The sequence below is a fragment of the Gymnogyps californianus genome, chromosome 1 (assembly GCF_018139145.2).
Source record: "Gymnogyps californianus isolate 813 chromosome 1, ASM1813914v2, whole genome shotgun sequence".
Lineage (NCBI taxonomy): Eukaryota > Metazoa > Chordata > Aves > Accipitriformes > Cathartidae > Gymnogyps > Gymnogyps californianus.
This window is the reverse complement of record NC_059471.1, coordinates 59,796,289-59,807,018: the sequence shown is the minus strand read 5'-3', so window position 1 is coordinate 59,807,018 and position 10,730 is coordinate 59,796,289. Positions and strand designations below refer to the sequence as shown.

Here is a 10,730-nt window from a genome sequence, read left to right as displayed (position 1 = left end):
TCCAGTCTGTTTTTAAAGATTTTTTAAACTTGAAATACATTGTTTAATGACCCTCTTTCCAAAAGGAGCTGCACATGCTCCCCTGATGCTGGGTGCCAGGCCCAGCCAGATGGCAGTGGGTGAGGCAGGCTCTGCCCAGTCAGTGACAAAAGGTGGGCAACCATCAAACAGTGCAAGAACTGCTTCTGCCCTACAGAAACGATGGGGGATAAACGGGGCACAGCATGAAAAATAACTCAGGAACTATGAAGGTACCTTTTTTCCCCCCTACGTTTCTGTAAAGCCAGCCTTTTATCCCATTTAAACCAATTTTGAGTGTTTTATGCTCACAGATAAAACAAATGTTGAACGCCATCGCTCAGGGTCTGTTTCCAAGAGAGGGCTAGCACACATGCAGATTGGCTCCTTCAGGCAGCTTAGCACTTTGGGGTACCTGGGGAAGAGGAGAGAAGCACAGCGTTACCTGGCCTTTGTGCCAGCAGCCCTAGCTTCCAGTTTTGTTAGGGCTGAAATACTGCGTCTCCCCTCCCACCCAGCCCCGAGGTAAATAAATGGAAACAACATTTGTAGAGCTCCCTCGGCCAGGAAGGGTGAAGGTGCTTGTGAAGACCGCAGCGTCTGGCCTTACCAGCCTCTGTAAGTGAGGTTTGTCACCTAAGATTTATCAGCAGCGCCCAGGAGAGCTGTCGTCGTTCCCCTCTCCTGAAGGAGTGGGACAGACCTGTCCTTTCAGACAGCACCCGCTCACTTGGAATGTGGTTGCCGCAGGCCACCCCGCTTCTCTCCCCGGAGCCGCAGCTTGCTTTTCAGCCTTTGTCAGTCAGTCAGCGAGGGGGACCTCGGCGCTGGGGTTACCGAAAATCCTTCAGCGTGTCCGTGAAATGACTCAGCGTCAGGTTAAACTTGCTCTGCTGCCGCGCTGGCGTGCCTCATTCTGCTTGTAAGGCCTGACGTTAAAGCCTTTTCATCCCTCTTCGTGACAGACAGGTCCTCTGTTCGTCTCGGTGATGTCCCAGTTTGTACATAGTTAGCTTGCTGCAGCTACGAGCATCGTGCTGCTTGCTTTTCTTTTCCCTTTTTTTTTTTCTTAAGACTGTTTTTTGAAAAAATACCATCAAATGCATGCACCTGCAGCACAACAGGACCAGAAGTCTGAATGCATTAATTTGCTTTCAGATAATACCACTGTGCTTTATTTTACCATGAAACAAGAAGACACTCAAACTGCCACCAGGCTCTTCTGTCACTGACTAAAATGTTGTTTCTCAAATACCGAGTGCGGCCGTGGTGAAAGGAGAGCCTGAGCAGAAGAGGGAGGGAAGCAGGCGCTTCCCCTGGCCATGCTGGACCCCACCCGGAGGCGGCGATGCCGGGTGTCCCAGGTAGTGTGTCACCCAGCCCATCAGTTCAGGCTTTAAAAAACCACCACCCCACCCCAACAAGGGCAAATAAACTAACTGTGGCTTCACTCCTGCAAGTTTTAATAATCGGGCTTGAGCTGGGCTACTTCAACCATACATGCAGTGGAGCAGCATAGGAAGGTGTCTGCGTAGCTGAGCTGAACCATGATTTTTTAATACCCGCCCCCCCCCCCCCCCAAGGATGTGCTAAGTAAGTGGAGCGTGTTTCCATCACAGGGATGGCTCCCTGGGTTGCTTTTGGGGCGTTACTGAGCATGACATCACACTTGCTGCAGCACGGCTCCCATAATGGTGAGAGGGGAAAAAATTGAGGTTTGGAGCTTTTCCTGAGGCTCAGGGATGCGCTGGCTGATGTTGGGGATTCCTTAGGGAAACCATGGGATATAATTTGATTACAGCAAAGAACTACAAGGGTGACTTTCTCCTGGTGTCTGTTTTTCACTGTTACAGTTTTTGACTGAAATGTTTAAAGAGATACTTGAACTTAGTATGATATTTAAACGAGGTGTAGGACTACGAGACCACTTTTGCACATGCCCAAACAGTCTTGCGCGTACGTGTCTTGGCGTGGCTGCGGTTCTCCAGGGCGTTGGCCAAGGCAGCCATGTGGGTAACGTACGCCTTTGCCTTTCAGCTGCTTTTGCAGGTACGATGGCTCGTGTCTTCGTCTATGGCACGCTGAAGAAGGGCCAGCCCAACTACAAGCACATGATCAACACGGCCAAGGGGCTAGCGAAATTCCAAGGAACGGGCCGCACGGTGGAGAAGTACCCACTGGTGATTGCAGGAAAATACAACATTCCTTACATGCTGAACATCCCGGGGACAGGACACCACGTTGCTGGGGAGATTTACTCGGTTGACGACCAGATGCTGCAGTTCCTGGATGAGTTTGAAGGCTGCCCAGACATGTACCAGCGTACCCTGATGAGAATCGAGGTGGTGGAGTGGGAAGGGAAGGGCGGCGTGGGCGAGGCGCGGGCAGCTGCCGAGGGCGTCGTGGAGTGCTTCGTGTACAGCACGACGACGTACCCGCCGGAGTGGGTCGGCCTCCCCTACCATGACAGTTACGACTCCTCGGGGAAACACGGCCTCTCCTACATCCTACGCGAAAGCCGGGATTAGAAACGGGAGGTAACACAGCCCGGCTGAAGACGTAGTACTAAGCACGTGTCGATCGGTAACCTTTCCAGGAAAGCTGTAATACCTTTTTATTAAAACACAGCATCTCTTGTAACCTTCCCAAGCCGGGAGCCTTGGCGCTAGTGTTGAAATCTTGTAGGCCCAGAGGTGGGGACTCCTTCCCGGCTAGTCAGCATCCTCCTCGCCCCCGCTAACCTACTGCGAGTAACTGGGTTTGCATGAGGCATAAAATAACTGTATCTGTGAACATCGGTTTTGGGGTCTAATTATTTTCTCAATCCCCGCCTTTGCCTCAGTGCATGGCCGAGGTCAGTGAAAGGCAGAGGAACAGACTAATTTTTTTTTTTTTTTTTTAACAACCTGAATTGACAAATTTTCTTGTGTAGTTCTCCAAGGTGGGTGGAATAATGATGATGCTATTGCACTAATAGCTGAAACTGATTAAAAAAAAATCATGTCTGCAAACAAAGTAAAGCACAACTCACATTTAATATTAATTTGTAATAGTGTTTAGTAGGTTACTGAATGTAAACAGGGAGATATAACCATATAGATACTATGCACTTCAAGACAAATATGAAATTGCTGGAGAAACAGAGAAAATTTAAAGACTATTCTTACTCTAGATTGCAATGTTTTTCTGAACTGGAAAGGAGTATTTTTAAAACGTGTTTAGTTTTATAAGGTACTGTGAAGAAATATTAAAAGACTATAAGAGAATTACATTTAAAATCATATTTTTAATTTAGCATTCTAAGCACTTCAGGTACCACTTCAGTTCACTGAGTGACTGTAGGATTTGGGGGGGGGCGGGGGGGGGAGGCGTTGGGGACCAGGAAAAGCAAACCTGATTTCAGCTGCCCACCACACTACAGCGGATGCAGCTGTTGTGAGCGCTTACTATCAAGGTGACTTTCTGCCAAGCACTTTAATGCAGAACTTGCAACCATATGCAAACTGAATTTCCTATCGGCGGAAAGATTTGATACACATTATAAAAAATATCCGAAGGACCTATGTTGTGATTATTTGCAACATTTTAAACTGGGGAAAAAAAAAAAGATGGAAAGAAGACTATTGTCCCCCTGACCCAACCAACTGTGCTGGTTTCTGTACAATCTGGGAAAATTGTGGCTTTCTGTTGCCTGCGCCTTCTATTTTCCTTCAACTGCAGTGTTTGGTACATATAGATTGTACCGTGTACGAAGCTGCCAAAGGGATGTGAGCAGGGAATGTATGCCATACAGTGAGCCAAAGTACGATTAAACATACTAAGGATACCATTAAGAACAATATTGTACTTTTGCTTCACTGCCAGTAGCCCTGTGATGGCCGGAGGAGATCTGGGGTAGGGAATCAGCCCAGGCATCCAGGGTAAGGAATCAGCTTAAACTTTATCAGTAGCAGGCACTGCTGCATCTCATTTAGAAGAACAGACAGAAAGCTTGTGTTGCTGCAGTAAGCAAATTAAGTATTAAGTATTAAAATTTTAAACTAGAATACTTGTGTCTCTTTACAATCCTTGTTTTTTATTTAGGGCAACCTGCAGAAGCCGAACTGTGCTCCTTTTGGAAGGGGCGAGATGGCCTTGAGATTTGTAGGAAGATCTGCAGGGTGCCTGCCTCAGTTTCTCCAACTGCAAAAGCATTAATTTTCCTGGAGGGCAGGTACAACCCAAACACTCTCCTTACTCATCTTGATGGGTTTTGTAAACTAATTAACAAAGCAGATCCTTGTACTACATTATTCTGTCTTGGCCGTGTGATGTAGTTGGCAGCTTCTCAATAACATGAAAAATACCTCTTCAATCAGAAGTGTCAAGCAGGACGATGAACCTTTCTGGTTGAACATGAGTCACCAGCCCTGTCACAGACTGTTTTCGTCCTTCACCTTCCGATAAAGGGCCCAGGCGCCTCTGGCCAGAGGGGCTTTTTCTGGGAAGCAGCATGACTCTGCGCATCCTAGGCAAGAAAATGAGAGCAGCCCCCGTCCTCTCTGGGGCAGTGGTCAAGGCACAGCAGGAACGGTGATTTAGAGGTATGTAAAAAAAACCAGCTGTAGGAGGTGAGACCAAAGGCGGGAGTAGCCCAGCGTCCTGGCCCAGCAGTGGGCAGCAGCGGAGGCCTAGGCAAGGGCATAGGGACAGAGATGATGCTTACAGCGTGCAGGGACTGCGGAGGTATCGCTGCGTCTAGTGAGCTGCAGCTGCTGACTTACTGAGCTAGATCAATTAATGGAAGAAACAGCCTCTGTTAACCACGCACTAACATTTTGAACCCAGTAAACTTCTGGTATCGACACCATCCTGTGGCATGGAGTTCCTGAGCAAGGAGGGGAAAAAAAAAAAAACAAACCACATCTTACCTGTTCTGACCAAGTCACCAGCCCTCTCACTTCAGTTCAAGTCTCCTAAATCTTCCTCCTCTCCAGGCCCTCTCTGGTTTCCCATACTGGATACACAGCTCTCCCAGCAGGATATAGTCTTGTATTACGAACAGTTGTAGTTCTTCACACAGTCTTTAGTAAGAGCCTCCGCACAACAGAAGATCAGACACTTGGTCTCCCTTTCCTGTAAGAGTTCAGGAGGAGGCCTGGCCTGAGGGACAGCAAGTGCCTCTAGCAATAAGCAATACCTTGGGGCAGCTAAGGGGATTCGAGGACAGTGCCAGCTCCTTCTCTAAAGACTTGCATCCAGTTATCAATAGAAAGAAGATAAAGGGGGGGAAATTTGAGTGTGGAATCAGAATAAAAGAAGAAAATTCCCTCACAACTGTAAATGAAAATACACGGGGAAAGTCTGCACTAGCAAAACATCTAACCTGTAATTTAAATCTAGCCTATGCAAAGCCTTCAAAATATTACAATAAATCTGATCAGAATTTAAGCCGTTGGCAGTACTTGTTCAGTGCTTACACAGAGCGTAGGAAAACTGCTCGGTTAACCACTCAGTGGTTCGTTTTTCACTCTTACCAACCATTCTGTACAATTTGGCTGGGCCCTCAGACCAGTGATATTACCATGGAGAAGATGAATCAGATTCGGGCTTTTGTTGTGTTTTCTTTTTTACAAAAAAGAGGCTTTTCCTGTTTTAAAGCAGAAATGGTATTTTATTGATTTTATTTGATCCTGAAAAATCAAAGAATTACAAAGGTTATGTACAAGTATTTCTGGAAGTAAAAATCTGGGATCTGTTGCCAAGGTTTAACATCTGTGTTTGCTGTCTTAACCACTGATACAATAAATATGACTGTATAAAATCTTGCACATAGGACTGTCCATCTTCTGTGTTGAATTGCCTTAATCATACTTTACAGATGAAAATAATAAAGGCTTAGCTAATTCAACAGTGTGGAGGCAACCTTTCATTCCAGTTCCACCAGCAGATCACCTTCTCCAACGGTATCACCAGCTTTGCAGTGCACAGCTTTCACCTACAGTACAGAAACAGAAATAATTTCAAATCTTCCTCAATAGCATGGTTAAATAAATGGTTTGGATGACATTGCTGATATAAAGTATCACATCTGCACGCACAGGGTAAACAGCCACTATACAACATCATGACCACCACGGGGATCACAGGCGCATGTATGTTGGAAGGGCCTTGAGAGGTTGCCAGCCCGACCTCCAACGCTCAGAGTCCAGCTGAGTTTTGAGTATCTCTGAGGATGGAGACTCCACAACCTCTGGGCAGCCTGCTCCAGTGCTGGACCAAATCGTGTCCAACTCCATCAAGGTATTTAGGCACCTACCACTTGCTGGTTTTCTTATTACTTAGGTGCTTGAAGATCTGAACGTCAGATTGAGACAGCACTTCTAAAAATTAAAAAGCACCTGTTTGCACTACTGTTCATTTGCTACTAAAATTTTAAATCTTTTAAACGACAGGCTGACTCTTCAACACTCACGCTTGGACATTTCAATGAAATATTCCAGTATCTCTTGCATTACAGACTTTAAGTATAACTGAATTTTGGGACTGCGGCCATGAAGTGGGTTTCCCTCAATCCCCAGACAGCTGAGATAGATTGATTCAAATCTGAATTTGGATCCTTTAACATAACTGAACTTGGCACTGTCAAACAAATGCAACCACATCTGTCGATGAATTATATACTCACATGCAGATTCCTGAATTTTAAAACACAAACATCTTATACTAGTCCCTCATTTCCTCTATAAAAGGCTGTAACATGTTTGCATTCCCTTTCGGCACATGGAGCTCCGGAAAATACTTGAAGCGCTATATTAGAGTTTGCTTGCAATATTAATTCAGTGCTCACACTGACATACCCCAATCCTTGGTCAAAACCTTGTTCAGCACTTAGCTCAGCTTCATCATCCAAATGTTACCTTGGGCTCCTAAAGGAAACCTGCAGCATACCCAAAATGCCAGGCTACCATGGCTACACTTGCCCACATCTGAGTTTGACAGCCTAAAGCCACGTGAGCTGTAAGCATATCTCTGGCTCTGTAGCACAGGCATATTCACAGCATTGCTCAAGAAACGAAGCTGAACACTACATGGGCAAAGACACTGTGAGATGTAAAAAAAAGGGCTTTTTTTTTAAATCAATAGCTAGGCAGCCTACCCGATTCCCGAGTCTCAATCTTCTAAGAGATGAAAGCAGTGTGAAAAACACTTTCTTTTCTTTTTCTACCAAGCCAAGGTTCAGCAAACATTGTAGCTGACTAGTGTTTCAAACTCCCCAGTGATTTTTGACATGCAGCTGGGCCAGCTCCTCGTTCTGACCCACGCGCAGCTGTCCTGTAGGAGACAGGAGGCATGCCAGTTCCTCTCCATCCCTCCCTCATTTTTAAACCACCTGCAGCTGGAGTAAACTCAAAGCAGATAAAAAAAAGCCACTTTTCTCACAATTACAAACAGGAAGATGGGGTTTGATGCAGAAAAGGAATTCAGATGGGAATGAAAATGGGAATGTCTTCGAGCTGAAGGCAAACGAACTGAGTTTCAAAACACAGCTTCAAACTGTCAAAACGTGGACTAACAGCCAGTGCCAAACATCCCAGTCCTGTGGAGGGGCCAAGTTATTTTAGCACTCAGAGCCATGACTTTGCACTGCAGAATGGGATGAATTCTGTTTAGCAGCTTCATTTCTACACAGCCCAAAACTTATTTGCTTTTTCAAATTCTTAAAATTCTAAAGAACCAAATAATTTGCTTATTATTAAAATGGAAACATCAAAGGGACATTGCAAGGCGCACATCGGGCCCACTGAATGGCCCGTGCACCATTCACATCCCACTTTGAAGGATTAATGAGCCAAATGTGGGGTTTACGTGGCATCTGTACAGAGTGAGTGGGAGATATTTATTACTGGAAGAAGCACAAGCAGGATTTTAAGGAACAGGCCCATGGGTTGCAGCACACCTTGGTGGGAAAGGGAAGGTTAAAATAAAAAATAAAAGGGGGTGGGTGGGAGAGGGAATGGCATTTTAATTACAAATACTCAGTTAAAAACAGTGGATGCAAAGAGCAGCAATAAGGGGTTAAGCAAAAGAAGCAAAGATGAAAAACTAAATGCTGGGAAACGTTAATCAAGTGAGAAAATAAATTATATAGGAATTAACTCATGAAAACACAATAATAAAGTGGCAATGTTAGAGCAACAGGAGAAGGTACGTTCTCCCTCTCTCTGCAATTTTTTTTCCTCAAGACCCAATTTTGCACTAGATGCACTGGAAGAGGCTAAGCCCTGGGTCCCAGCCTCAGCGACGATTTTCGTGCTGTGCCAAATAAGCCTTTCTTGTAAACACACAAACAGTCCTTGGCATAGAGACCCATCTTGAGATCTCAGCGAATCTTGCCAGTGGCTGACCTCGTCCCTGCCCTGGAGAGCCAGGCTCCTTGCTGCCTCCCTCTGGGCTAAGGCATCTTGCATTGGGGTTTGGTTTGTTGTTTTTAGTAGCAAAACGGCAGTGCTTCAGGGAGAGCAGAGGGGCTTGTCCCCAGGCAGAGAGGGGCTAGGACAGGCTAGGAAATACGAGATAGAAGAGAATACATGATGCAGACTCTGCTCTCCCTTTGGAAAGGATGGATCAGGGACCCATGTCTAGGTGACGGTTTCAGGCTGTGAATTATAATCTGGCACAGGGATGCTCTGAGGCCCTCACTTTGGGGGCTGACAGCCCCCAAACCAGATGGGGTTTAAGGCATGCCCCCGTCATACAAGCTTAACCAGTTCCCCGCCCAGAGCACTGGTTTTGGTACATCCTGCACTGCAGGAGAGTCCCAACTCAGGGGCTGCAACGCTGATCCCTCAGAAGCAAGATATCACAATGCACAGCCTTGCAAAGCTTAATGCATTTACAGATGTAGGCTTCATATTTAAACAGTCAGAATAATAAAAAAATTGCTTTTTGCATCTTCCTGCAAAAGCACTTTCTATGCCTTGTTCTGAGTGGTTTTTTAATCTCAAATTGTTTGCCATTAAAGAATTAACTAGCAAAGAGATCTCTCCTCTTCAGTTGGTCTCTGGAAAGATGGAATTTGGAGAAACGGTCTGCAACACCTTTCAATTCAGCTTGGCATCGTAACATCATAGAAAACAAATCATTTACAAGAAAAAGAGTCATATGAATTTCTGAAGCCAGTAAAACTATTTCCTGCTGTGCTATCTAAGGCTCGGAACTACTTAACAGCATTCACAGCAGATGTAAATGTTAAAAATTAAAGACACCTTGCTTTGAAAGACTTACAACAATCAGACTTAATTCCTTAACAACCAGAATCCTCCTTTTTTCCTTTTTAAATTCTATCCTATTTGACAAGTTGCATATGGTTTTAAGTGACCCAAGGTAGCTTACCTTGCCTGTTTTAGCAGCAATCATACTGTTCTGCATTTTCATTGCTTCAATTACACAAATCTCTTGACCTTCTGAAACCTGGTAAAATTAAAGCAGTACAAAATCAGAATAGAGGATTTGAAATGCTCTAAGTGTGTATGATTCTTCTGCTATAAAGACTTCCATGGCACAAGTCAAGTCAGCCAGCTACGCAGTCATGACACAAACCACAATCACAAACTGCAGTTGCTTTTGACAAAACTGGCAGCCAAACAGGGAAAAAGGAATCACCTACTTAAAACTATCACCTCAGACAAACCTGAAAGGCTCCTTTCCCATCCCATCCGTTCAGCTCCAACCTCTGCAGTTCACATTTCACATCCACCACAGTTTGACATCAATTAAATCCGGAGCAAAATTTAATTTGTGCAGTTTTGGCCAGGGAGCCTAATCCTGATTCAAAAGCCAAAAGTTTCTTGGCACGTGTCCAGGAGAGCACGGGCTGGAAGCTCTGGCAATACCCAACAGGCTAATGCTGTGCAGAAAGTCACACCTCTGCACACGGCAGCATCTGGATGGCAGCTGAGGACTTCAGACTGACGGAAGGGAGCACGCCTGCGAGGAACCACCACCTCGCATCCACAGGGGAGGCACTGTGGAGGCAAAACCATCATTTTCACCACAGCTGATAGCTCTTAAAAGGAAACATTCAAGTTTCCTCTTTCTGCTTGTTTACACTCTGCTAACAGGCATGCGCAAGCTCAAGGTCACCAGTAACCCCCTGGGCTGCTCTGCTGGGCTCCCTCTGCCTCCCAGTCAGAGCCTCCCTCCAACGCCCTGGGCCACACAGCACAGAAGAAACAGCCGCTGAAGGCTTTACAGTGGTCGGGGAGGGCTGCCTATACATGAGGTGAAAACCAAGGGATTCAGGATTTATCCCTCATGTAAGCCAGCAATCAGTCAGTCACCCCACGAAGACGATGTATGCCAGAGAGGGAAGGGTGCTAGGCCCTACATGCCAGTATTTAGGACTTGTGCATGTACACCCCTCCGGGATGCCTGGCTCGGAGTGCCCACTGCAAGTCTTTTCCTTAGGCTCTTTTACAGATGTACTCTGCCATTCACTCATTATCCCAGCAAATGTGGGATGCTTTCACTCTGATGTCAAAGTTTCATTAAAGAGGGTAATTTGAGACCTGCAGCATCTGGTTTATGCGTTGTTATATGTGCCAGTGCCCTCAAAATGTGTTTGTTTATATACATACATATATACACATAGATATATTTCTCTAAATATATGTAAAATGAATAATACATATTTAAGGACAAGTGTGTACCACTTTGGAGGAATATACTGT

The 10,730-nt window shown here is 45.5% G+C and overlaps 2 protein-coding genes across 3 annotated transcripts in view; one reads left to right on the top strand and one right to left on the bottom strand.

Annotated features, from left to right (window-relative positions):
- Positions 1–2,063: 2,063 nt before the first annotated feature.
- GGACT (gamma-glutamylamine cyclotransferase) lies at positions 2,064–2,888 on the top strand. Its single transcript, XM_050915342.1, has one exon. It carries the CDS (start codon positions 2,073–2,075, stop codon positions 2,544–2,546), a length of 474 nt encoding a protein of 157 aa, XP_050771299.1. The 5' UTR covers positions 2,064–2,072; the 3' UTR covers positions 2,547–2,888.
- A 2,768-nt stretch (positions 2,889–5,656) lies between these two features.
- The window catches only part of PCCA (propionyl-CoA carboxylase subunit alpha), a 305,187-nt gene continuing 300,113 nt past the window's right edge, over positions 5,657–10,730 (bottom strand). For both annotated transcript variants that reach the window (XM_050915340.1, XM_050915341.1), the window contains 2 exons: positions 9,394–9,471; positions 5,657–5,995 (listed from right to left, as the gene is read on the bottom strand). In XM_050915340.1, the coding sequence (XP_050771297.1) occupies positions 5,927–5,995; positions 9,394–9,471 (147 nt within the window). In that variant the 3' untranslated portion in view covers positions 5,657–5,926. The remainder of the gene's footprint in view (positions 5,996–9,393; positions 9,472–10,730) is intronic.